This window comes from Protopterus annectens, chromosome 5.part1 (assembly GCF_019279795.1).
Source record: "Protopterus annectens isolate FY-2018-M chromosome 5.part1, PAN1.0, whole genome shotgun sequence".
NCBI classification, from domain to species: domain Eukaryota; kingdom Metazoa; phylum Chordata; order Ceratodontiformes; family Protopteridae; genus Protopterus; species Protopterus annectens.
In genome coordinates, this window is record NC_056736.1 from 625,350,241 (window position 1) to 625,375,519 (window position 25,279).

At 39.2% G+C, this 25,279-nt stretch overlaps 1 protein-coding gene across 1 annotated transcript in view; it reads right to left on the minus strand.

Moving 5' to 3' along the window:
* Positions 1-7,706: 7,706 nt before the first annotated feature.
* LOC122803568 (WD repeat-containing protein 49-like) overlaps positions 7,707-25,279 on the minus strand; it is a 1,120,011-nt gene continuing 1,102,438 nt past the window's right edge. The window contains exon 30 of the mRNA XM_044073240.1: positions 7,707-8,674. Coding sequence (XP_043929175.1) covers positions 8,494-8,674 — 181 coding nt within the window. The 3' untranslated portion in view covers positions 7,707-8,493. The remainder of the gene's footprint in view (positions 8,675-25,279) is intronic.

Genomic DNA, 25,279 nt, shown 5'->3' on the forward strand with positions numbered 1-25,279 from the left:
ATCCACATAATTTTGGGATTCAGTAATGGCTCCCAGTTCGCAGTCATCTGTGACCTTTGTTAGCTAGAGTTCCTTAGTGTTGGCCTGTACTTCAGAGAAGTAGATGCCAAACAAGAGCGGTCCCAAGACTGAACCCTGAGGTACTTCACTTGTCACTTGTCTGGAGCTGGATTTGGAGTCAGCTACTTTTACAGTGTGGGTTCTGTCAGTAAACCAGTTGGAAACCCATCGAGTGACGTAGGGATTAATGTCCAGCTTAGTAAGTTTATCTATGATTCCAGACTGGGGGATGGTGTCCAAGGCCTTGGAAAGGTCCAGAAAGGCTGTGTGGGCCACCTTACCCTTGTCCACAACTCTGGAGACTGATTCGAAGAAGTCAATCAGGTTCAGGGGACAAGATCGGCCCTTCACAAACCCAAACTGGGTGGGGTCAAGTGTTTGATGGTTGCCAATGTCTTTGTTTATAAGTTCCGTGATAATACGTTCCATGGCCTTGCAGATCAGGCTTGTCAGAGTGATGGGGCAGTAGTTCCTGGGATCTAAGTTGGATTCTCCCTTGTGGTGTGGGCTAACTGTAGCTGTGCACCACTCAGTGAGCACGTAGCCTGAGGTGAGGCTATGATTAAACATGACACTTACGTGAGGTGCCAGTTCATTTTGTAGTTCATGTAGTACACAGCCCGGGATGTCATCTGGTCCCATGGATGCTGCATTCATAGCTTTGGAGAGTGCGTTTTTTACCTGTGTGGCCATTATTACTGGAATTTGGCAATCTTCCAGTATTGAGATGGGCTGTTTAGGGGGTGAGGGGGGGGGGGAGTTGGCACTGAATTGATCTGCCAGGATATTGGCAATATCCTTGGGATCAGCACATGTAATGCCATTCTGTTGTAGCTCAGAGCAGATCTGAGCCTTGCCATTTAGATTCTTGACATAATTATTGAATGCCTTTTGGTTGTCTTTGGAATCTTTGGCAATTTTATTTTCATAACTAGTTTTGGAGGATTTTATGAGGGATCTTAACTTCTTACTGAGGCTGGTAAGGGAGTTTTTTGCATCCTGGGATTTTCCTCTTTTCTGCAACAGTTTCTTCCTTTTGTTGTAAAGTTTGTTCATGGCAGGGACCACCAGATTGGCTTTCTTTTTTTGAAGGAGAGCATCTTGGTTCTATTTGGGATGGAACGATTCATGCATGAGTAGGATTCAGCAGTTGAACTTTCAGTTCCCGTCTGCATGGGTGTCATGAAGCTTGTCACTTCTGACTTGAGTAGCATGATGTTGGCTTTGGAGAAGTTTTTTATTGAGGTTTCCTTAATGGGGGATGGGGGTGGGATGTGGATGTTAAGGGTGATTAGCTTATGGTCAGACCTGACCAACGAGGGGGTGACCATAGATTTGTAGCGCCGATTTCACATGTTGGTAATGACCAGGTCTAGGATATTAGAGCCCCTGGTGTGACTATGGATTAGTTGATCCAGGGCATTGGAATTTATGAATTCCAAGAACCGTTGGGCAAAGGTGTTGGTACACAAATAGTTTTCCCAGTTAATGGCAGGGTAGTTGAAATCACCCAGTATTAGGGTGTTTGGTTGTATCTTAATATTTTCCAGTATGTTTAGAAAGGTGCAGTGAGAATCTTGGGGCATGGTGGGGGATCTGTAGCAAGCTACAATTTGGATTGCCGTCTTACCTAGTGTTAGTTGCACCTGGAGAATTTCAGACAAATTGTGTTGAGCAACTAGTCTGGTGGTGTGAATATCCTTGGTGAATATGGACACTCCTCCACCTCTAGTGTTTCGGTCCTGGTTTAGTGGCCAAAAAGTGTGGTAAGAGATTTAGCCTGGTATTGCAGGGGTGCTCTCTGGAGCCTTGAACTAGGTCTCAGTTACTGCACAGATATCGATGTTCTCCATTTTTAGGAGTGCCTCGAGAGAGTGCATTTTGAGGTTTAGACTTCTAGCATTGAGTAGCATTACCTTCAGAATTTGCATGCTTGTACCTGTTATGGTGGTGGTTTTGTCCTTTGAACTTTGCCTAAAAAAGCACTATAGGGGTGGCAAGAGCCTTAGCCAGTAACCTGAATCCCAGGGGCGACAGGTGCAGATCATCTCTAGAAAAGCATCGTGGTCTGTCGATCATGTCATCCCACGCAGACAGATACTGGATCCCCTTTGAATGACACCAGAAGCTTAGTGAATTGTTGAAGTCAATCATTTTGTCCTTATATTGTGGTATCATTCTGGGTGAAGGCAGGATGCTACTCAGGGCTAGGGTCATACCTAACTGGACCACGTCTCTTTTCATGTAGTCCAGGGAGGTAGTCTCAAGTCATTCACTCCAACATGGACAATGACAGAGTCATATTTGTACTTATTGTGGAGTAACTTGAGTGCATACATTATGTGGCGGATCCTGGCAGTGGGACATCAGTGTGCCTGACTATAAAGTCACCTATGACTAAAGTGTTAAGTACGTTCTCTTGCCTTAGGGGCTGCTGGGTGGCACACTGGTGTTGTGAGCTATGTGACACTTTGGTTGTGATTGGTGTTTGCGTTTCAGCTTCAGAGAACCTTGTTGCTTGGGCAGGTTACAGTCAAGGACCTCTGCATATGCCGATTTAATGTTGCTATGTGTGGGTGTTGGTGGTGTGGGTTTAGAAGGGCTATGTGTTGCCTGAGGTGTAGTGCAGGTGTTAACCTTCTCCTCTTGACTGTCTAGCACAATCTTGGGTGGAGAGAGCTTTGCTTCCAGTTTGGCTATGTAAGTGCATCTCTCACAGGTTGTAGTGTTGGGTGGTAGGAGGAGAGGGTTATCTGTGTACATGAGGCAATTACTGCATTGTCCCAGTATGCCCAGATTCACCAGGTGGACAGAAAAAATCACCGGAAGCTGACCCTTGGACATGCTTGGTATGGTGCTTTTTTTGCAAAGTACAGGAGCTGTTTTCCCTTGCCTTAGCGAGGTACTTTGCAATCATAGGCTGTTTAGTGCCTACGATTAATTTCTCCTTATTAACAAGGAGAGTTGAGTGCTTGTATTAGTTTAAGGCTTCCTAGTGCTTTCCAGCAGGTATTAGAGCAAGTTCTAGTCACAGGGATGCTTAAAGATAAAATGAAAACAAATGGTTTATCCTAAACACTGCAGTGTGCACTAGATAAGTTAGATGTGAAAGTAGGTAACTTAAGTTTTACCTGTCTAAAAAGTTAAGTTTTAGAGGAGAGTCACTATTTTTAAAACAGGAAGATAGATTGAAAGGGGGTGGTCACATTTCTATTCTGGTACTATGGAATACAGTAGGATGGCCAATAAATTTGAATAGTTGAAGGGGAGTGATTTCACAAAATGATAATTTTGTGCATATTCACACAAGCTAGTGAAAGCAGAGAGGAAATGAGATATATGGTCAAATTAACATAAGAGGCAGGCATTGGTATTATGCGCATACATCTCACTCTGTTACTGTACACACTCTGACCACAGCTTAACAGGTTGGGGTGTAAATGGGAAATATGTGGCTTTTTAGTCACATAAGGTATTGGGGAGTTGCTAATGTGCCAGGTTTGTTCTCATAGATATGTGTCAATCAGTTGTATTTCCTCTTTGCTGCCTATACATCTGGGATCATCCCACTGATTTCCCAGGGGGACAGGTTGATGGGCATTAGATATGGGCCACTTTGATAGACAGTTTGGACATATCTGTACAATTGTGGTGTATAATTCTGTATGCAGACCACTACCACTGGCAGAATTCAAACCGTGGCTGTGTGTGCTAATAAAACAACAGTTCACATCTCAGTTCCATGTGCTATTCGGGTTTTGTTGTCTGCATTTCCCATTTACTGTCTATGTGTCTCTCAGTTGTACTAAATGGCCTCTGGGGATTACACCTGCCATATACAGGCATTCCTACACATTCACATTATGGTGCATGATGTGGGTAACAGTGCTTAATACTACAGTACTATTACATGATTGCAAATCTATATTACCAAATGATACCAGAATATACACATACAGTCCAGCAGTTAGACCTGTTCTTGTCAGGGTATTACACTTTTATTGCCATACTAACAATATGAGACTCTTCCTGCCATATTCTCTAGTGTATGCAGTACTTGCCTTGAACAATACAGGTTTTATACTAGCAATTACTTTACTACTACTTTTATTTTTATTTCCTATGACAGTAAAAGCATGAGTATTACTGACCTGACTAGCATTGCTACTGCGCTAGGTGGCAGATGTGGGCCTCCTGGTTTGCGGACCGCTCCATAGCAGCTGCGGAGGACATAACAGGAATATTTAGCCATACCCACCCATGATAGATTCATGTGGATTTTCTAATAAACTACTTGTTTACTGCTTTGGATCTATGTTTTTCTGTTTGATATTGCGTATTGTTGGGTGGAGAGTGCAATTCGCAGCATTTCTGTGTAATTTCCAAAGTTTGTGTTGGTCTTGCGAGTTTTAGGTTTTATACTAGCAATTACTTTACTACTACTTTTATTTTTATTTCCTATGACAGTAAAAGCATGAGTATTACTGACCTGCTTAGCTTCGCTACAGCGGTAGGTGGCAGATGTGGGCCTCCTGGTTTGCAGCCCGCTCCACTGCAGCTGCAGAGGACATAAGAGGAATATTTATTCATACCTATCCATGATAAACCTGAGCTGGCAATTATTAAACAGGTAGTGGACTGATACTTACACATGGCTGGGACATCCCCTGATGCTCTAGCCTCTTGGAGCCATTCCTCCAAGAGGTCCCCCTTCCGCCGCCTCAGGTCGGCATAGTGGTGCCTGACCTGCTCACCAGTTCAGAGTATGCCAGTGGCACTGGTGAAGTCTTGGGCGAGATGGTCCCATGCCTCCGCCTTATATTGGGAGCCCTGGTACTGGCCCTGCAGCAGTCTCTGTGCATAGTCTTTAACTAGGAGTCCAGCCATGACCTTGGACTCCTGGATGCACCAGCGTTGCACCTGGGAGTTCACTCCTTCTCCACTTATTGCCATAGTGCCTGCAAGGGGAAGCTACAATCAGTTATGAGCTATGCACTTTTCTGTGATTGGCCAGTTTTGAAAAGGCTAAGGTTGGCATTGTTTAAAGGGGTATACCACTGGGCACAAAGAGTTAGCTGGTGTACACATTGCTCACTCCTCCTAAGCTGGCCTGTGCAATGCTTGGTGTTGCCTACAGTAGACATTCATTATAATGCCTTTTTGGCATTTTCTTATTATAAATTACACCTTATATTTATGCCTTGTATCCTTGATTGATGTGTACGTACACTCTGTGGGGTCCTTGTGTTTTATTGGGGACTTTGACACTCTATTATAAGTACACCTCACTTCTGGGCTTACTGCTGTACTCCAGTTTACATATTTATGTTATGTAGTGTGCTATGGCACATATGACTGTATACTGATGCCTTTCACAGGTTCAGTTTGGTTATCCTATGGTGAGGGCATATTTACTACTACCTCATTCTTCTGTACTTCTGTGATGACTTGGTGGATAGCTACTGGGACTATAGTGTCTAGGGTCCTCGGTTCGAGACCTGCATGGCTGTTTATTTTGTTGCTGGGCAGAACAAAGCCCGTTGGATACAGAATGATTAAGGCACTTTAAAGCAGTTGTAAGCAGGTTTGCGCAGTGGGAAGCACTGCTTATTTCAGGTTATAGTTTCTTACACTCAGTTAGCTTTTACATTGCTTAATCTGTGTAGGCAGTGCTTACCCTTGTGCAAACGCACTTAAACACACTTACTAGTGCTTACATATGCTTACTACTGCTTATCTGTGTTTACACCTGCTTATTACTGTCTTATTCATTATGATACTGACTCTTCACATGCACATTTCCTACAGTACTCCAGTTCATAAATATATGTTATTTAGTGGGTTTTGCAAAAACAATATTGGTTATACCATGCTTTGCCATGTAAAATAGACTGTGCTGTAGTGGGACTCGAACCGGGAATGCCTGCTTGTTAGGCAAATTCTCTGCCCACTACACTATTGCTGTGCTGCTTCATTTGCATATATCTTCCTTGTTATCCTCTTCAGCCTTTTAAGCTGCTTTAACCGTAGCTAAGCAATGGGCACACCCATGCACCTACGGTTAGCTGTACTCAGATTTAAAAAAAAAATAAAGTTTTTTTTTTCTTTTGATTTATATGTCCTGTTGCTGTTGTACACATGGGGGACAGTTGGTGGGGATATGCGGACACCTATGAGCAGTCTCGCTCATTTATTTCCACTTTCTGCTGTTCTACATTGCAGGGGCGTGTTTATTCTGAGAGAACTGCTCTCAGACACACCCCCTGCCCTTGTACACGCTCCATGTAAGCCTAGGACCTTGGGAAGCACGCCTTCATTATTATGCATGGTGCGCTGCCGTCCTGCTCCTACACGGGCACTTCCATGCAGGACTAAGTTAGTCTTGCATGGAAGATTATTGCATCCGGGGGATATGTGGGAATACTGCTAGAGGAAGTAGTAGCCAGGTGCAGAGTGGGAGGGAAAGATCAAAGTATTAACTTATTAAATCCTAGTGATGCCTCCAGGCATTTTTCTAGGATCATCATAATGACACTTCCTGGGAACTAATATTGCTTGTTTATATTTACATTAATAACTGCAAAATCGTGCTACATACAAGCTACTGAAAAACTTCCATTTTAAAGCTTACATGATGGGCAACAATAATTCATTGATATTTCACTGCTGTCCACTGCAGGTAAAGAGATATTAAATGTTGTTCATATACTATTTATTTTTATTGTTATAATTTTCATATTTCTGTAAATACCTTAACAACCAAAGAAAACAGAAAGAACTACTTAGCCTCATATGAAAACCCACAGCTAGGTGAACAACATTTTGCTGACAGTGTGTGTGCAGCTTGAATAGTTACTGAGGTATAAATTGCCTAGTGGCATATTACAAAAAGTTTATATTTACTGTGTTTGTTGTGATTTATAAAATCCACTTTACGATTTAAAATATAATGAATATTATCACATGAAGATCAGCTTATCCTGAGCAGTTTACCATTATCACTTCTTTGGTTACAATTATGGTTCTACAGATACCAGCATTTGTTTGAACTGTGAGGCTATAACTTGATTTTGACAAAAGGTTTAGGATATATTCTCCAAATGCCTTAATTTGTATGGGTACTTTATCCCTTGATAGTTAGGGCTACTGCATCCAGCTTTACGTGTTATATTTTACGAAAAAATGCAAGCTTGCAATCATCCTTTCGTTTATAAAATAAAAACTTTCTAGCTGATTCCAGTTTCACTGTGTCCATCTTGTTCCTCTGTAACACATTTCTGCAGGCACTTGCTCTTTTCCATTACCACATACATATGACTCTTCATGGCACTGGTGCATATTTAACTATTGCATTTTGTGTGGTTCTGCCAGTTGTGATACCTTCATCTTCACACCAGATTTCTTTGGAGCTAGTCAGTGCTGACTCTGCACTTGTACAGTACAGCCCATTCTTCTGTGTGGTCATTTGTCCTGAAAGCCCCATTCTGCTACCGTTGCCCTTTGTGCCCATTCAGGCTTCATGTGTATAGTTTCAGACTGTGATTTGCAATGGAATATCATTATGAAGGATGTTTACAGTATATTACTTTTGCAAAAAAGCAGGATATTGGGATATGTCAGTGATGTGGTCTCTGCATATCGTCTTCCTAGTGCATGGTCCCCATCATTACTCATCTATATTTGGAGGGGCGTTCTTTTGCAAGCTCGAGGGCAGCAACTGTTTCTTGGTGGAAGATCTCTGTATCACTGCTACACACCTTTGGGATCTAACCCTGGATGTTAGGGGGCTGAGTGGACAGGAGAGGAACACTGCTGGAGGTGTGCCTATCACTCTTTTGGGGGAAGGGAAAAGCTGGGAGGAAGATGCATGCTCAGTTGCAGTACACAAGACCAACCACAATAGGTTGTGCATGCAGAAGCGTATTCTTACAAGTATTCAGGTACTACTGTTTGTCAAAGTATAATGACAATCATGAAAAAATGTCGCCACTGCTCTACATGACGGTAGGCATTCCTGCCACCTCTGCTGTCCTATGAGTATATAGGCTAAGGAAAAGACAGACACACTACAGCTAGTTGTTAGGAGGGGCTGAGCAAAGTAAGTTTCTATGCTTCATATTTTTTATGATTTATACTTTTGTACTGTACCAGCATTTTGTATTATATGCTGTACGTATTTCTGAACTGTATATGTAAAAGTGCTGCAACTCAGCATACCTCATTCCATCTGCTGCTTAAAATAAAGCTTGACTCTGAAAAAAAATTGTGACTTGATTGCAACTGAAGAGTCATTTTTTTTTCTTCATTTGGTCATGCGTGGACAACAGCATTCCAGTGATTACAATTAGATTACAACCCGAAACCTGAAGATTTACAACGACACGAATAAGCTCACTGCTTATTCTACTTGTAGAAAAGTTATTTGTTTTCCTGTTACACTGAATCGTTGTCTTCATGATAATGAATAAAAGGGTCAGTGCCAGCTGCAGACAGATCTGGTTTCTCACAAACAAATGGAGGATTAACAAGGTCATAATACTTTAGAGTGTGATAGGCATTTGGGCCTCCATGGTTGAGTGGCTTATTTAAGTTCCTGAATCTCTCATGCTGCAACCTGAATAAAAGAAAAATTAAAAGTTAGTGTAATCCTTTTATAAGCTAATATTATGCATCAAGTATGGATTAGCAGATTTACTTTGTTTTCTGTGGCAAGCATCAAAAATCTTTACTGGGCTAGAAAGGGACAAGTAAGTTACTAGTATACGTCAATGTATGACATAAAAATAACAGTGCAGTACAAAAGTTACAGAAACAGAAATGTAATAAACTCAGCAGAGGCATGGCTGTTCAAAACTCAAACTAAACGCTGGAAATTCAGTTTGCAAGGTTTAAGCCAGTATATACAGTGATTAAAATAGCTTAGGCAAATGCCTTACACATTCTGTTCCTTAGACAAACTTTGAATCAAATCAAATAACAGTGAATGACATTCAGCAGTAGGTGCAAGGCAGTCACAAGTAAATTCAGAAAACACAAATGAAAACATCAATTTTTGCATTAGCAAACACAATACAAAGGAAAATTGTAATACAGTACTGTTTGGGCGGTAGTGTAACATCAGCACTAGGACAAAAACCCAGGTTCATGGTATGGGAACAAAACCTGCGGCCTTCTGATCTAAATCAATATTATGCTTGATGGTGTTGGGAAAAAGAGTGGACCAGGATCAAATTAATAAATTACAGTACAGACTACAGTGATGATAAAGTAAATATTTCACCAGAAAAGCACCCCTTGGAGAAGGATGCTCAGTCTACTAGTATCTGCTGAGACAGAATGCCTGAAACAAGGTACATAACTTTACCTTCCTAAATGACAACCTGGTGCATCTTATACAACTCTCACAGGGGCTGCAGTCAGAGACTGAGGCTGTTAATAAAAAGTACAGAGTAAGTTAGACCCAAAAGTGAAGAAGCCTGGGTAGTCTTAGTAACACTTAAAAAGACTATCAAAAATTACTTTTGCAACATAAAAGAACCACTAGATATATTAAGCCAATCAAGAACTACATTTACAGCATAAAAGAGCCGCTGAAGTAAATTTTGATGTTACATTGCTGTTAAAACTGAGACAAACTGCTGAGACATTTTCAACAGCAAATAATAATCCAGCTTTTATAATAGTCTGAAGAGCAAGAGAAACGTGGTACAGCCTAACACAAAACAACACATATGATTCCAATTTGTTTACTTGATGCTTGTGTGATGCCCCAGCATTGTCCCAGCAATCAAGAAGCCTCATTCCTCACCACTGGCAGCAGTGGGGGACATATACACTGGGAGGATGACAAGTACACACGCAGTAAAGTGAAATTACCCTTAAGAGCACACAGAGACCACAGTCAGTCTGGGGCTGGTTTCTCCCTCTTTTTCCAGATCCCCAGAAAGACTCCCCACTGGCACAGCTGTAGAGTTGAGACCTCAGCTGAGTGACCAAGCCAGGACCTTGAGCACCCTCTGTATCCAACCAGTGCTTTGTGTCCCTGCCCAAGTAGCTGACACACGCACACACTTAGAGGTTTGATTTATACACACTCAGACACACACACATGCACACACCTGGGAAAGGCTGGCACATATTTACTCACTATGCCCCCTTCTGCCCAGACTATAAGGTAGTTTTGCCTGCCACCAGTCACTCCTTATCAGCTACTTTAAGGCCTTTAGCAGAGGGTGTCCAATCTTACTGTATAATGTTACTATTAATCCAAGTGGTAGTTTGACCAAGAGCAAGGCTATCAGGAGTGGCCTGCACAGTGTCACCAGATATGCAAGTATTTAAGAGCTTAAAAATGTCTCACAAACATCAGCCAAAAAGATAGGTTTAAATATATTTAATAACAAATAATAAAAGAACAAGAACATACTCAGTAAATCATCATAGTAACTTCATAGTTCAAAATCACAGGAAATATTTAAAACTACATTGCAGGACAATCTCAAATAAATGGAGGAAACATATAAACTAATCTTCACTATAATCCTAAATATATCTTACTATACCCTAGAAACTTACTTTAACAGCAAGGCAAGACAGATGTGGTGAGTGGGTTTTCTAGTTGGTGTTGCAAGGTCAAAAGACAAAATACAAAATGCCCAGTCACTCTCTCAGAGAGTTCTTAAATGAATACTTGCAGCATGACATCACTTCTTGCCATCTAACTTCAGTTCCCAGGCTCAAAAACAATCATTGAGGTAGCATTTATCATCTACCTGTGAAAATACATAGACAAAAGCTTTTGCTCAGAGCTGTGAAGCTGCTGGAAGTCATAAAGCAATGAAACACTTCCACATCTCAAGCCTTGTAATTACCTCTCTTTCAAGACAATACAAAAAACTTCTAGTTATAGACATTATGTCTTCTACTGCACTGAAACTGACAGATAACATCTCATTTGTTTATGGCCCAGCTATAATGTAACTTAACCTCAACCATTCTTCTGATGTTTTGCAAGTTAATCTCCTGTGTTTCAGTCTCCCCTGTTAAACAGTTGCAATAGTGTATAAAAATATCTCTTCAGCACACGTCTATGCAATATGACATACAGTTCTAATACATTTGTAACACAGGCATATGAATGATGTTGACATTCACAAATGACACACAGCCACTTACAAACTTCCAGATAGCTGGGCTGGTAGTATCTCCTTCTGTCACACTTCTATATAAATTATATCAATACTCAGAAATGACATATAATTATTTACAAAATTCCAGATAGCTAGGCTGGTAATATTTCCTCTTGTGACATCCCCCTCCCCCGTATACTCAAGGTAGTTTTTCAACTGACCCTTACGTTGCTTGAGAGGGTTGTCTATCTGGTAATACCTTACCCCATTCCCTGTCTCGAGTTCCAACTGCCTTGGCATTGCTGACCCCAGTACAGTACTGCAATGTCCTATCATATGCCTGTAGGCCTAGGCTCCATGATATAATTTGGAATTTGGCTGGCTAGCTCCCTGTAGCTATAGATCTCCTCTCACACTCCTCCTGCCATGTACTGCAAATACTCAGCAAAGAGCCTCTATATCACGGTAACATTACATCATGTTAACATGGTACAGATTGTGCCCCTGCCTCCTGTCTAGCAGCTCTACCATGTAGTTAACATGACAGACCTCCCTTACCATTTTGAAGGGTCCCTTCAAAGCTGCCTGAAGCTTGTTGTGTCTGACAGGAATGAGAAACATTACCTGCTGCCCTACAGCATACTCTCTAGCTTGATCATTCCTGTCATACCAGACCTTTTTCTGCTGTTGGGCTTCTGCCAGGTTCTCCTGGGCCAAGCCCATGAACTCCCAGAGCCTTGTCCTGAGGTTTAGGACATATGCCACAACAGATTCCTTGTGGGATTCATACTTCACCCTCCCACTCATCTCGAATCAAACGTAGAGGTCTCCTCACCCTATACAGCAAATCGAAGGTGAAAAACATGTGGATTCTTGGGTAACCTCTCTGTAAGCAAACAACAGATGGGGCAGATATTTGTCCCACTCTCTCTTGAACTGGTTTGCAAATGCCTATAGCATGGTCTGGAGTGTAGAGTTTAACCTCTCAGACCATTAAGTTTGGGGATGGTAGGGGGTGGTCTTTAGGTGTTTCACCCTACAGTGCTTCCACAGACCAGCCAGCAGGTCTGACATGAAATTGGCACCTCTGTCAGTCAGTATTTCTTTTGGGAAACCTACCCTGCTGAAAATCTCTAACAAAGCAATTGCCACCTTTTCTGCCTCAGTGGAGGACAGAACCATCACTTCAAGGTATCTGGTAACATAATCTACTACCACTAGGATATACTTCTTCCCTGTGGAACTCGGGGTACTCAGAGACCCCACAATATCCATAGCTACCCTCTGAAATGGCTCCTCAATCACAGGCAAAGGCATCAAAGGAGCTTTCACCTTGTCTCCTGCCTTGCCTACCTTTTGGCACTGCTCACAGATCCTGCAATACCCTGTTACATCTCTGGAAATCCCAGGCCAATAAAAGTTCTGCATAACACGTCTCTTGGTATGCTTTATGCCCATATGACCTGCAAAGGGAATATCATGGGCTACGGCTAGAAGTGCCAGATGGTAGTCTCTGGGCACTGCCAATTGCTGTAGTCTCTCACCCTCTAGCCCTCCCTCAAGGGTCCATGCTCTATAAAGTAACCCTTTGTCCCAGTATACAGATTTCCCCCTTCCCTTGAGAATCAGGTGCCTCACTAGCTACCTCCCTCAGTCCTTATAATGTAGGGTCTGAGAGCTGAGCCTTAACTCAGACAGATTTTTAAGTCCTCTGTGGAAAGGTTGAACTGTTCATTTTCTGAGAGATGTACATCTCCAAGGCCAGTCTGATTGTCCTGATTGCTGGTCTGTGATGCAGCTGTGCCCAAGGCTGCAATCTTTTCAACTTTAATCAGGTTGGCATGCACCAGTCCTTTGGCCTGACACAACTCAACCAACTGGCTCCTTATCAGTTTGCCATACTCCTCTGCTGATACCCTTGCCTGCTCTCCCTGACTAACTAAGCTAACAATAAATAAATAAATAAACAAACAAACAAACAAACAAACAAACAAATAAATAAATAAATAAATAAATAAAACAATTGTGATATGAAACTCTGAATGTTTACTGTGTGGATGATTGAGAGTACAAACACTTTTCTCAGTGACCACTGTTTACAGACTACAGGAATTCAATATATTTCAAAAGAGCAAATTTTACAAAAAAAAGTGATCATACCAAAATGATAATACCACAAATATAAATAATACAAATAATGTAATTGCTTAATTAACAACAAAGGGAATATTGGAATCATTTTTTACAACAGTATAAGGTTAAGTAAGCAAAAGTTATTTAATAGAAATAGGAAGCAGTGTTAAAGAAAATAAAAAGAATTAGAGAGGAGATAAGTAGGGGACATTTATGTAATTTGTTTGATTTGAAAAAGTAAGAATTTGAAAGAAGTAGTTTGAGGGAAGGATTAAAGCTAAGGTTATTCCATATTTGCCATAGATTTGAGAGTTTGCCAGAAAGTGAGTAGTTAGGCAGTTCCTGAAGATTTTGGAATTTGGTAATGTTAGTTTTTTTAAGTCGTAGGGGAGCGAGTTGTTGCTAGAGCTGGTGTTTGAGGGTTGAGGTTGCTATTTATTGAAGTTTTTGAGGGTTGATGAGCTATTATTGTTAGGAGATTCAACCAGTGTAGTAAAGCTTGTTAGGAAAGAGTGGTTGATGTAGTTGTTTTAAAGGTATGTGGTGATTGATATATTAAGTGGTGGTTAGTAATTAGAGCTATAGTGTGGTAAGAGGTAGACAGTCAGTTAGTTAGATTTTTTAGAGAGATTAGTAGAGAGATAAGAAACGACAAGAAGGGGTGTATGTATAAAGTAAGATGTGTTAAGAGTTATTATCTTTTATTATCTGTATAGTTATTAACACTTTTCTTGTGTAGTGAAGATTATTAGGGTTAGTAAATATGGTCAGTTAGAGTGAGTAAAAAATTCAAAGTGCATAATACGGTTAATTTATTATAAAGTTAGTTGTGTGTAGTTGAAAAAGACATAGTTTTGTTTTGTGTAGAGGAGATCTGTAATTTTTTGTTAGTTTGGTTTGAGAGTGAAAGTTATGTTTGTGAGGTAAGGGAGATCATATTGAGTGGAAAGGCTAGTGTTTTTCTGAGTGGTGCAAGAATAGAAGATGTAGGAATGTTTTTGATAGATGATAGAGATCATTAATAAAGTAGTGAGTGGAAAAGTGGAGATTAGTATAGATCCCTGTGGTACCAGGAAGGAGATAGTAGTAGAGAGATAATAAATTGATCCAGAGTAGGTATAATTGTAATGTTAAAAGAGTAGTATGAAATACAGAGTAAAGAAGAGTATAAAGCAAGAAGGGGTTAGAGTATTACAGGTATGTTTTGTTTTACCATATCAATGTTTATGGAGGTCCAAGTGTTGTTGAGAGATAAGCTTGTTGTTCAGAGTTAGTTAGTTTAGTTGTTTGTTATTGGTAAGTGAGTGTAGGTGACTGATTGGAATGTGGTGGTACTAGTACTATGTTTTAGTAGTAGGTTGTACAGATTGTTTGTGATATAGAAGTTAGTAGATTTATTGTAGATATAATTTTCTGTAATTTGCATGATAGATGATAGTAATGAAAGCGAAGTAGGTTTTAAGAGTGGTTTCCATGGAATTGGGTATGTATGTGCAGAGTTTTTTGATGTACTGCTTTTAAAGGCTTAAGGAGGAGATGTTTTTTAGGGGAATTAATAAGGATAGCAAATACTTTTAGGATGTATTATAGGGAATTCAGGTAGGAGGGGCATCTTGAAGGGGTAGTGTGAAGAAGTTGTTGTAGGAGGTTGGTTGTATAAAAAGTTGCATAAGAGGGGAGGTGGGAAGGAGAGGATAGTTGAAGGAACTTAGACTTAAAGAGGAAGTAGAAGGTTAGGTAAGGAAGGTATTGAAGTAGATGAAGAAAGTAGTAAAGAAAGTATTAAAGTTATTATTATTAAGTCTTGGTTAGGGGGTTGGGGTAATGTTATTTGGGTTAGGTGTATTTATTGTTTGGTGTTAGATTTGCATTTTATTTGTGGTACTTTTTTTTCTTTTTTTGGCTAGAGTAATTAGTTTTTTTTTGTTAGGAAAGCTTTTTTAGGTTTTTTTTTTGTTTCTAGAGTTTGGAGCTAAATTGTTGATATATTGCTAGTTTCTATAAAGTAGGTTTATTGAGATTTATTTCATTTTTAGGATTTATTACTTCACAGGAAGAGGTTAGTTTTTAGGGTATGTTAGTCTCTTTGAATATAGATATTCAACAGCCTTGTGATTGTGTGAGATGTTGAGGAATGTTGAATTGAAGTATTCAACAGCCTTGAGTGAATTGAGTGTTTCAGGATGTCCAGTTGTATTGTGTTTGTTCTGTGGTGTTCTGTTTTTTTGGAAAAGTTTAGGAATATTACGTGGGGTGTGTGGTAGTGGTAGGATGGTTAGTTTTTAGTTGTTTTTGTGTAAGACGAGGTAGTATGAGTGAGGAATCTAGGCTGCCTTGGCTTTTTTTAATTTTGTTTTTGCAGGGGGAGATGAGTTATTAGGGAGTTATTTAAATTGGTTTCTATATGTTTTTTAGAAGTAAATATTAGAGGATTTATGAGTGGTTTAGTTTATATTTAAAAACATGTAAAGAAATAGGGTTTAAGAGAGATTGTTAATATTTCCAAGAAATAGTGTTAGTGAGGAAATAGAGGTTATTTGTTCTATGCACAAATATAATGAATGTGTTCTAAGGTAGGGAGATATGCTTTTGGGGAGAAATTATTTCATATTTGCGTTTTTTTTATTTTGGGAGAGTAAGAATTCAAGTAAAGAGTTTGTTTTGTTGTTTTTTTATAGAAGGTCCCACCTTTCCACCTTTCCTGGTGGAGTTTATCATATCTTACAATTCCCACCTTTCCTGGTGGAGTAATCAAGTTTCTAAATGTTATACATAGGTGGGGTATCTTTAATTGCATAAGATATCAAAGTTGTGTATTTCTATAGGGCATGGAGTTGACTAATTTTGTTGTATTTGCTAGGGCTTGATTGGATTGACTAATTTTGTTACAGATGCTAGATATATTGGAGGGTGTATGTAGAGGTATAGTGTTGTGGGTTTGGTGGAGAGATTAATTTTGGTGTTATGATCTTGGTGTTGTGGTGCATCTGAATTAGTTGGGTAATGATTTTTGAAGTTTCTAGTTTTTGAAGGAGGATTTAGCATATTTTGTTTTTTTTTTGTTTTTTTTTTTTTTTTATAGCTAATTATTTTCTTTGTTTTGGTATTTGGTGAGTTGGTTGTGAGGTTGTGGGAAGGAAGTTGGGGGATTGAGGTGTGGGGGGATTATAGGTGTTTGAAGAAGGTGTGAGAGGGAGGAAGAGTGAGAGAGGAGAGAGTAAGAAGTTAGGAGAGAAGTTAGGAGTAAGTAGGCTGTTAGGAAAAAGAGTAGAAAGAAGTAGGAAGAAGTTAGTAGATCAGTTTAAGTTGTAGTTATGTTATAGTTGTGGTTGTATGGTTGGTAAGTAAGGTGGATGGGTGGTATAGATTAGTTTGATTTAAGTGCAGGGTGGGTGTGGTCTGTAGTTGGTGTATGATTGTGTGAGGCAGGGTATGTGGTGGGTAAATGGAGGGAGGTGGGTATTGGCTGGCTGGGGGGTGGGTGATGGGGGTGGGTGGTGGGGAACGAAGAAGACCAGAGAAGGCTAGACAGACAAGACAGAGACAATTGAGGAGGAGAACAGGAGGTAGGAGGTAGGTAGGTCTAAAAGGTGGACAATAATAGGAGGCTAAAAGGTAGAAATGCAGGATGAAGGGAGAGATATATATATATATATATATATATATATATATATATATACAGAGACAAGACAGCAGAAGAGAAGCAGAAGAAGAATCACAATCAGTGAGGAGGAGGTCTCTAGAGGTAGTAGGTAAGGGAAGGTGGACAATAATAGGAGGCTAGGTAGAAGAAAAGGAGGAAACTGGAGATGACAGTTATAATATATATATATATATACACTAGCGGGCGGGACAAGACAGCAGAAGAAGGAGGCTGAGACAATGTGAGGAGGGAGGAAGACTCTGTAGGTAGGGTCTAAGAGAGAGGAAGGTGGACAATAATAGGAGGCTAAAAGGTAGAAATGCAGGAGGAAACTGGAGATGACAGTTATAATATATATATATACACCACTGAATCCTAATATGTGGATATCCCACCACTGCAAACCAATTAATATGTGATGTGGATATCTCACCACTGCCCACCAATTAATATGTGATGCCTCAGCACTGGCCCAGTAATCAAACAGCCTCAATCCTCACCACTGGGAACAGTGGGGGAAGTACACACTGGGAGGATGACCAGTACACACACAGTAAAGGGCAATTTCCCTTAAGAGCACACAAATACCACAGCCAGTCTAGGGCTGGTTTCTCACTCTTTCTCCAGATCCCCAATAAGACTCCCCACTGGCACAGCTATAGAGTTGAGATCTTAGCTGAGTGACCAAGCCAGGACCTCCAGCACTGTTTCGTGTCCCTGACCAAGTAGCTGACACACACACACAGACTTAGAGGTTTGATTTACACACACACACACACACACACACACACACACACACACACACACACACACACACACACCTGAGAAAAGCTGGCACAGATTTACTAGCTATGCCCCCTTCTGCCCAGACTATAAGGTAGTTTCACCTGCCACCAGTCACTCCTTATCAGCTACTTTAAGGCCTTTAGCAAAGGGTGTCCAATCTTACTGTGTAATGTTACTACTAATCCAAATGGTAGTTTGGCCAAGAGCAAGGCTATTAGGAGTGGCCTGCACAGTGTCACCAAATAGATATACAAGTACTCTAGAGCATAAGTATGTCTCACAAATATTAGCCACAAAGATAGGCTTAAATATATTTAATAATAAATAATAAAAGAACAAGAACATACTTAGTAAATCATCACAGTAACTTCAGAGTTCAAAATCACAGGAAATATTTAAAACTACATTGCAGGACAGTCTCAAATAAATACAGGAAACATATAAACTAGTTTGTACTACATTCCTAACTATATCTAAAAGAGTTACTATACCCTAGAAACTTACTATTACAACAAGGCAAGACAGATAGGGTGAGTGGGTTTTCCAGCTAGTGTTGCCAGGTCAAAAGACAAAATACAAAATGCCCAGTCTCTCTCAGACAGTTCTTAAATTAATATCTGAAATATTGCTGCTGGAATACTTGCAGCATGACATCACCTCTTGCCATTTAACTTCAGTTCCCTGGCTGAAAAACAACCATTGAGGTAGCATTTAGCATCTACCTGTGAAAATACATAGACAAATGCTGCTTTGCCAGGGATGGCCTACATCTGTCACCTCTTGGGTTTCAGTTATCAGCAAAGACATTGTCCACCCTCATAGTGCCTTTATTTATGCAATGCCAACCTGATAAACCTACCAATATAACAAAACAAGCAAAGGAAAATATGAATGTGTTACCGATCAATGTTAGGAGCTTGAACAACAAATGCCACTCCCTGCAATCCCTTCTCACCCTAGAAGACACTGACGTCTGAGCAGTGACCAAGACGTGGCTTAAAACAGAGGAGAGCATTCCAGCTCTGTAGCGCTATAATGCCTTCCACACACTTAGAACAGCTACTATGCAGGAGGAGAAAAATATGGAGGTGTATCAGTCTACGTTCAGAAGAAACTCACATCAAGTTTTTCATGTCCAAATAACCATCAGAAAGGTCCCATACCATATATTATCTAGCTGCAGACCTTCCTCTATGACAAAAGAAAATCACAATGCCTATCTACAGGAACTAGAATCACTCAGTATTAAACCCAATACCATTTCCTAGGTGATCTAAACTATCCAGCTATAGACTGGGAAATCTACACCATCACTAGTGCACAAGCACAGAGATGCCTGGACTTTGTCAGTACAAACACCCTGGAAAAATTAGTCAAGACTACCCACTAGGGGTATAACATCTTGGATCTTCTCCTTAATAATATGGGAGTATCTTGCATCATCCCTTGGGTATCTTCATCACTTGTTATGTCTGGCCATAAAGCCACCTCCTTCAAACTAAAACTGAAACCCTTCCATCCAAGGTATCTTTAGAAGCTTCTTTAAGACAAACAACTTACTCCCAAGTGATACATTGACAAGCTTCAATTCCTCACCATACCCAGTTAATTCCATTGAATTCACAGAAATGTACACAATGACACTATACCAGCATGTAAACAGCTATAGATGCAGATCTACCCCACTGGAACAAGTGTAGGGCAAATGCCAGAAACAACCCCCCATGGTGGAATCATAATATCAACAAGCTTTACAATAAAAGGAAAAGAATTTTGACCAAACGTAACAACAGAAATTCTCAGAATGTTAGAGCTCATGTCACTGAAATAGACAAACAAATCAGGAGCTTAATAAAATCCACCAAAGCTAACTTTGAAACTAAAATAGATACCTAAGCCAAAGACAATCACAAGGCATTTGTAGTTATGTGTGTAATCTCAAAAGCACAACACAGAAATGCGCTGAGCTGATTATGAACAATGTTATCTACATTGAGGGTGAAGGCACAACTAACCTACTGGCCATTTAATTTAGCTTTAACTTTATCCCTCTCTCCCACCTGTCTGTCCCAAAAGATATACCTGAAATTTGCTCACTTCTGGCTATCACACAAGACCAAGTCCTAAAAGTGCTATCAAAAGTAAAAATACTGCATCAGTGGGTCCTGTCAATATCCCTAGATGCATCTTCAATAGCATGAAGCAAAATTTAGCCACACCACTAATAACACTGTTCAGTCCTAGCCTCCATACAGCTTTTGTACCATGCAAATGGAGAACAGTATGGTCATTCCCCCTGCATAAGGGAGGACCTTCCACACACCCAGGCAATTACAGACTCATAAGTCTGACTAGCCTGATATGCAAAGCCATGGAAAGACTTATCATGGAATTAATCAATCAGAACATAGGGAACCTCCAAACACTGGACCCATCTCAGTTTGGATTTGTCAAGGGCAGGTCATGTTTACTTGACTTGGTGTTTTTTTTGAAAAGACCACCAATGTAAAAAGCAAAACTGTACATATCACATACCTCGACATGGCCAAAGCTTTTGACACAATTCCCCACATAGGCATAGTAGAAAAGGTAGATAAACTGAGAATAAACACCTATGTCACCCTCTGGATTGCCAACTGGCTCACTGACAGGACACAGACAAAACAGGATAAGTTACCTCCACAAAGAGACCAGTCACCAGTGGAGTCCCCAGTGTTCTGTGCTGGGACTTGTCTTGTTTGGCATCTACTTTTCTGAATTAATAGGTTCATAGGTTAGTACTAGGCTAACTGCTCTTGCAAGCCATTGTAAGCCTAGCCAGTTATCCCTTGTGAGACTCAAACCTTGCACCTTGTGTTTGTAAGGCAAACATCTTAACCATTAGGCCACCCTCCCAACCAATAAAAGCCAATACCAAGGGGCTCTGGCTGAGTAAGTTTGCAATGACTGCAAGGTAGAAGCAGACATTGAATCCCCAAATGACTCAGCCATCCTGCAGGTAGGTTTGTCTCATACAAATCACTTGTGTTAAAATCATGGTCTGAAACGAAATGCCAAAAAATACATTACTGTATCCTTTGTGAAGTCATCTACCTCATGGAACTCCCACATTGACAATACACCCCTAAGATTAAATCTAGTTGTTTGGGATTTGGGAACATATATGGACAGTAACCTAACTTTTGAACAACATGTATCTATTGTTGTAAGAAAGTCCTTCTATATTGCACAGCTTATAAAGAAAGGGACTGTGTCTAGATATAGGGATGTCATTGTCCCCTATTACTTAGCCCTCATTAGGCCAGTCATTGAATATAATGCTCACTTTGCCATATATCTGTCCAAACACATGCAACAACTATAATGCCCACAGAGATGTCTTACTAAAAAGATACAAGGCCAGAACAACATGTCCTACATGGACCGACTCAAAACCCTGTCAATATACTTCATATACTCAACGTTTACCAGAGTTTCTTGAACAATATAAAGTTTTGGAAAACTTAACCTATAAATATAAGAGGCTCCAATGGCAACGTCTGCATCTACAAGCTTCACTGGAAGCTAAGGTAATACCTCGTGGTCTTAGAATTTTAAATATGCCCACCTATGGAGAAACCTATCCAGATTTACTCCGCAGATGGCAAGAGCTTAATTTACAATCTAGTGCTAAATATATGGAACTGCTTCTAGAATTTTTTACACCTATTGAATTTCAGCTTAAGTCACAAATCATTGCCCTAGAAACACAAATTACTGAGGATTTTCCTTGTGAAATCACTATTGACAAAATGAGTCAGCTACAGGACAATATTGTTACTTATGAAAGAAAGCTTCAGACAACTAAATTATCTAACTTGAATAGGGACAAATCGGACTTTGTTAAAAATAATGTATTTTCATGGATGAGTGAAAATATAAATAGATCTTCTCAAAGCAATATTGCTTCCAATAACACACCAAATGCAAGATCTTTTCAAAGCAATACTGGTTCCAGCAATGTGCCTAATGTAAATAATGACTCAAATTCTTGTGCAGCTTGAGTTGCTGCTCCTGGTTTTGTTCCTAGCACTTCAGCTGGATTAATTGCAATACATAAAGCTATTTTGAATGCAAAACCTAGCAACTCTATGCTTAACAATGATAACAGGACTTTAAACGAAAATACAACCCCAGATGCAGTTTCTGGCTCTACTTCCGGTTTTCCGATCACTCAGACCGCAGTAACAACAGAATCTCTGAATGCTAATGCTAGTGATAAGGTCCACCAAACTTCAATTGTAATAAATGATAACTATAAAGCCTTCAACAGTAATGGGACTAAACCTAAAAATAAAGTAAAGACTTTTCACTCGTCAGCGCCAGAAGCAACATCGCATGATCTAAATACTTCTACTAATGTGGATTCTGATTCTTTGGACACAAAAAGAGAAACAAGTATTTGTTTAGACAAAGACAAGAAAAACGATTTCACTCTGAAGACAGCACTACCGTTCAGGCATCGTGCCAAGAGTCTTCCCAACAACGGACAGACATTCAGAATCAATCAAACAGAGGGAACAGTTCCCCTCCACAAAAAGAGACGTATATAAATTCAGGTCTGGTTGTTAACATTTCTTCTTTTAAATTAGATGCAGATCAACTTAAATTACTAAATAAAGGGCTATTCTTTATACCTGCGAGGAAAGCTGATATTACAGAAATGATCAAGGACTTAAGGTTACTAGGTAGAAATTTGGCTTTGAAATGTTTGTTTCCAACGAATACAAATAACAACACACAAAATATGTATAAGCAACCTAGTACATTTATTCCACCTATTCCATCAGATATTCAAAGATTTATGGATGTTTGTGAAACTGCTTTCAGAGATACAGATGCTTTTTCTAGTTTTAATTATTCTTTTTGTAACTTAACTCCAGAGGAGCAGAGAGCTCTACATGAATTACAAAATTTACATTCTGTAGTTTTTAAACAAGCTGATAAAGGCGGTGGCATAGTCATCTTAGATAAAGAGCTATATGTTCAGCAAATGGAAAAACTTTTATTTAACTCAGATACATATCAATGTATTTAAAAAATTACTGTAAATGCTATTATAGACAAAGTGTCGTTTTTGTTATTTGATCTATTAGTCACTGGCCTAATTGACGAATCATTATTTAAGTATTTTAATATTAACAAACCCACTATTCCTAGTATCTATGGGCTGCCTAAGATTCATAAGAACCTCTTACTCCACCAATGCGACCCATAGTCTCTGGAGCTGGTTGGTGTACTGAACCCCTTTCCATATATGTTGAAGGTAATCTACATGACCTATTAAAGAATTGTCACACAATACTTAGGGATACTAAGATGTTTCTAGAAAGATTGCACAACAGAATGGACAGTATAACAGAAGATACAGAGTTTGTCCTTGTTACCATGGACATAGAATATCTTTTTACTAGCATACCTAATTGTTGGGGTATTGAAATGATAAGAGAATTTCTAACAGCTAATAAATGTTTTACCAATACTAAAACTCAACAAATATGTAGCTTATTAGAAATCATACTAGAAAACAATATTGTTGTTTTTCAAGATCAGTTATTTTTGCAAAAAGATGGCGTAGCAATGGGGACACCATGTGCAAAAAGCTATGACAATCTGGCTTTAGTTTGCTGGGAAGAGACAAACATACTTTCTGTAAATAATCCATTCTTAGGACAAGTATTGTGGTATGTAAGTTTTGTAGATAATGTCTTTCTGTTATGGAAAGGTGATGGCACTGACTTTATATCCTTTGTAGAATATTTACACAGTACCACTAACTTCTTGAAATTTTCTTACCAGATTTCTGCAACAGATATTAATTTTCTAGACATACATATCACTAAGCTCTGCTCTAATCATTTAAGCAGCAATATCTATTTTAAACCCACCAGAAAAAATACAGTATTACATAAATCCAGTACGCATCCTAGGCATATACCCAGGAATGTACTTAAGGGCCAAGTTTTTAGAACTTTAAGATTACATGACAATGATGAAGATGCAACTACTGCTCTCAAAAAACTAAAAACAGAATTGGGGATATTGATCAAACTATTTCTCATGCTTGGCAACAGAGACACACTAGATGTAGACCGTACTTTCACTCCAGCACTAATAGTGGTAATATAGACACTGATTCTTCTGGCAATAATGTTTTTAGAATTGTTTTTCAATTTGCTAGCAACATTAATCAATATACCGACATTATAAGGAGACACTGGCATTTACTACAAGATGTTCCTAATCTGGTTGGTATAATTGGAAGAACCCCTCATTTTAGTTTCAGAAATAACAAGTCACTGAAGCAGCACTTGTGCAATACAGATACACATAAAGGCACAAGTAAATCTGTTAGACAGGGTACTTTTCCCTGTAGAACTTGTAGCGCCTGTCCCCATATTTTTAACAAAAGTACATATACACACCCAACTAGGCATTTTACTTTACACTCTAAACAGTACTCAGACTGCAAAACCACAGATGTCATGCATACAGATGCTTCCCATTCTTTTAAATTCTTTGTTTTACAACATTTTCATAGAAATTTGAGAGGAGGAGACATTGAAAATGTTACAGAAAGCCATGAGCAAAGATGGATTTTAAAACTTGATGCTGAACGCTATCCAGGGCTTAATGGGACTTCTTCCTTAATCCCTTTTTTAAAAGCAAGACGTCTTAAGCATTGATTTTTTAAAAGCAAGACATCTTAAGCATTGATTTATTTTAACATGTTTTATTTTATTCTTAACATTTTTTATGGTGATATATATATATATATATATATATATATATATATATATATATATATATATATATATATATATATATATATATATATATATATATATATATATATATACATATATTTCTTATGTTTACAAAGGGTTTTTAGTGTCTATTGTAAACTACTACATTTACATTCTTTTACATATTTTATATTCACTGTTTTAAGATAATAAGTTTTAAAATAGAGATGTATATATATATATATATATATTATTTTGCTGTCTTTTTAAATAGTAGCAAATTATGACATCATTGATTCTGCTTAAATGATGACTAAGCTGTTAAGAGTTGAAGTGCATTTTAACTTTGTCTGATGAAGCAACTATTGTTGTGAAAGCGCTTACCTCTGTTCAACCTTTTTATTTTTGTACTATTAAACACTATTGTGTGTCACCCTGGTGCACTGTTTTTTCGTACCCTGTCAATATATTTTGTATCCTACAGACTGCTAACAAGTGACCCGTATCTGGCTTACAAGTCATCCTCTGACCCATTAGTGATGGATTTATTGCACATCATCAAGTCAAATGGCATCAGAAATACTCAGTCCAGGGATCTAAACATAATGGTTTGAAAGGACATGTATATTTCACAGAGGATAGCACTGCTGTGGGGCAGACTCTCCAGCCACATAAAATAAAGATCATCCCTGTCCATTTTCAAGCAAAACTTAGATCTATGCATTAAATGTACCCCAGGACTG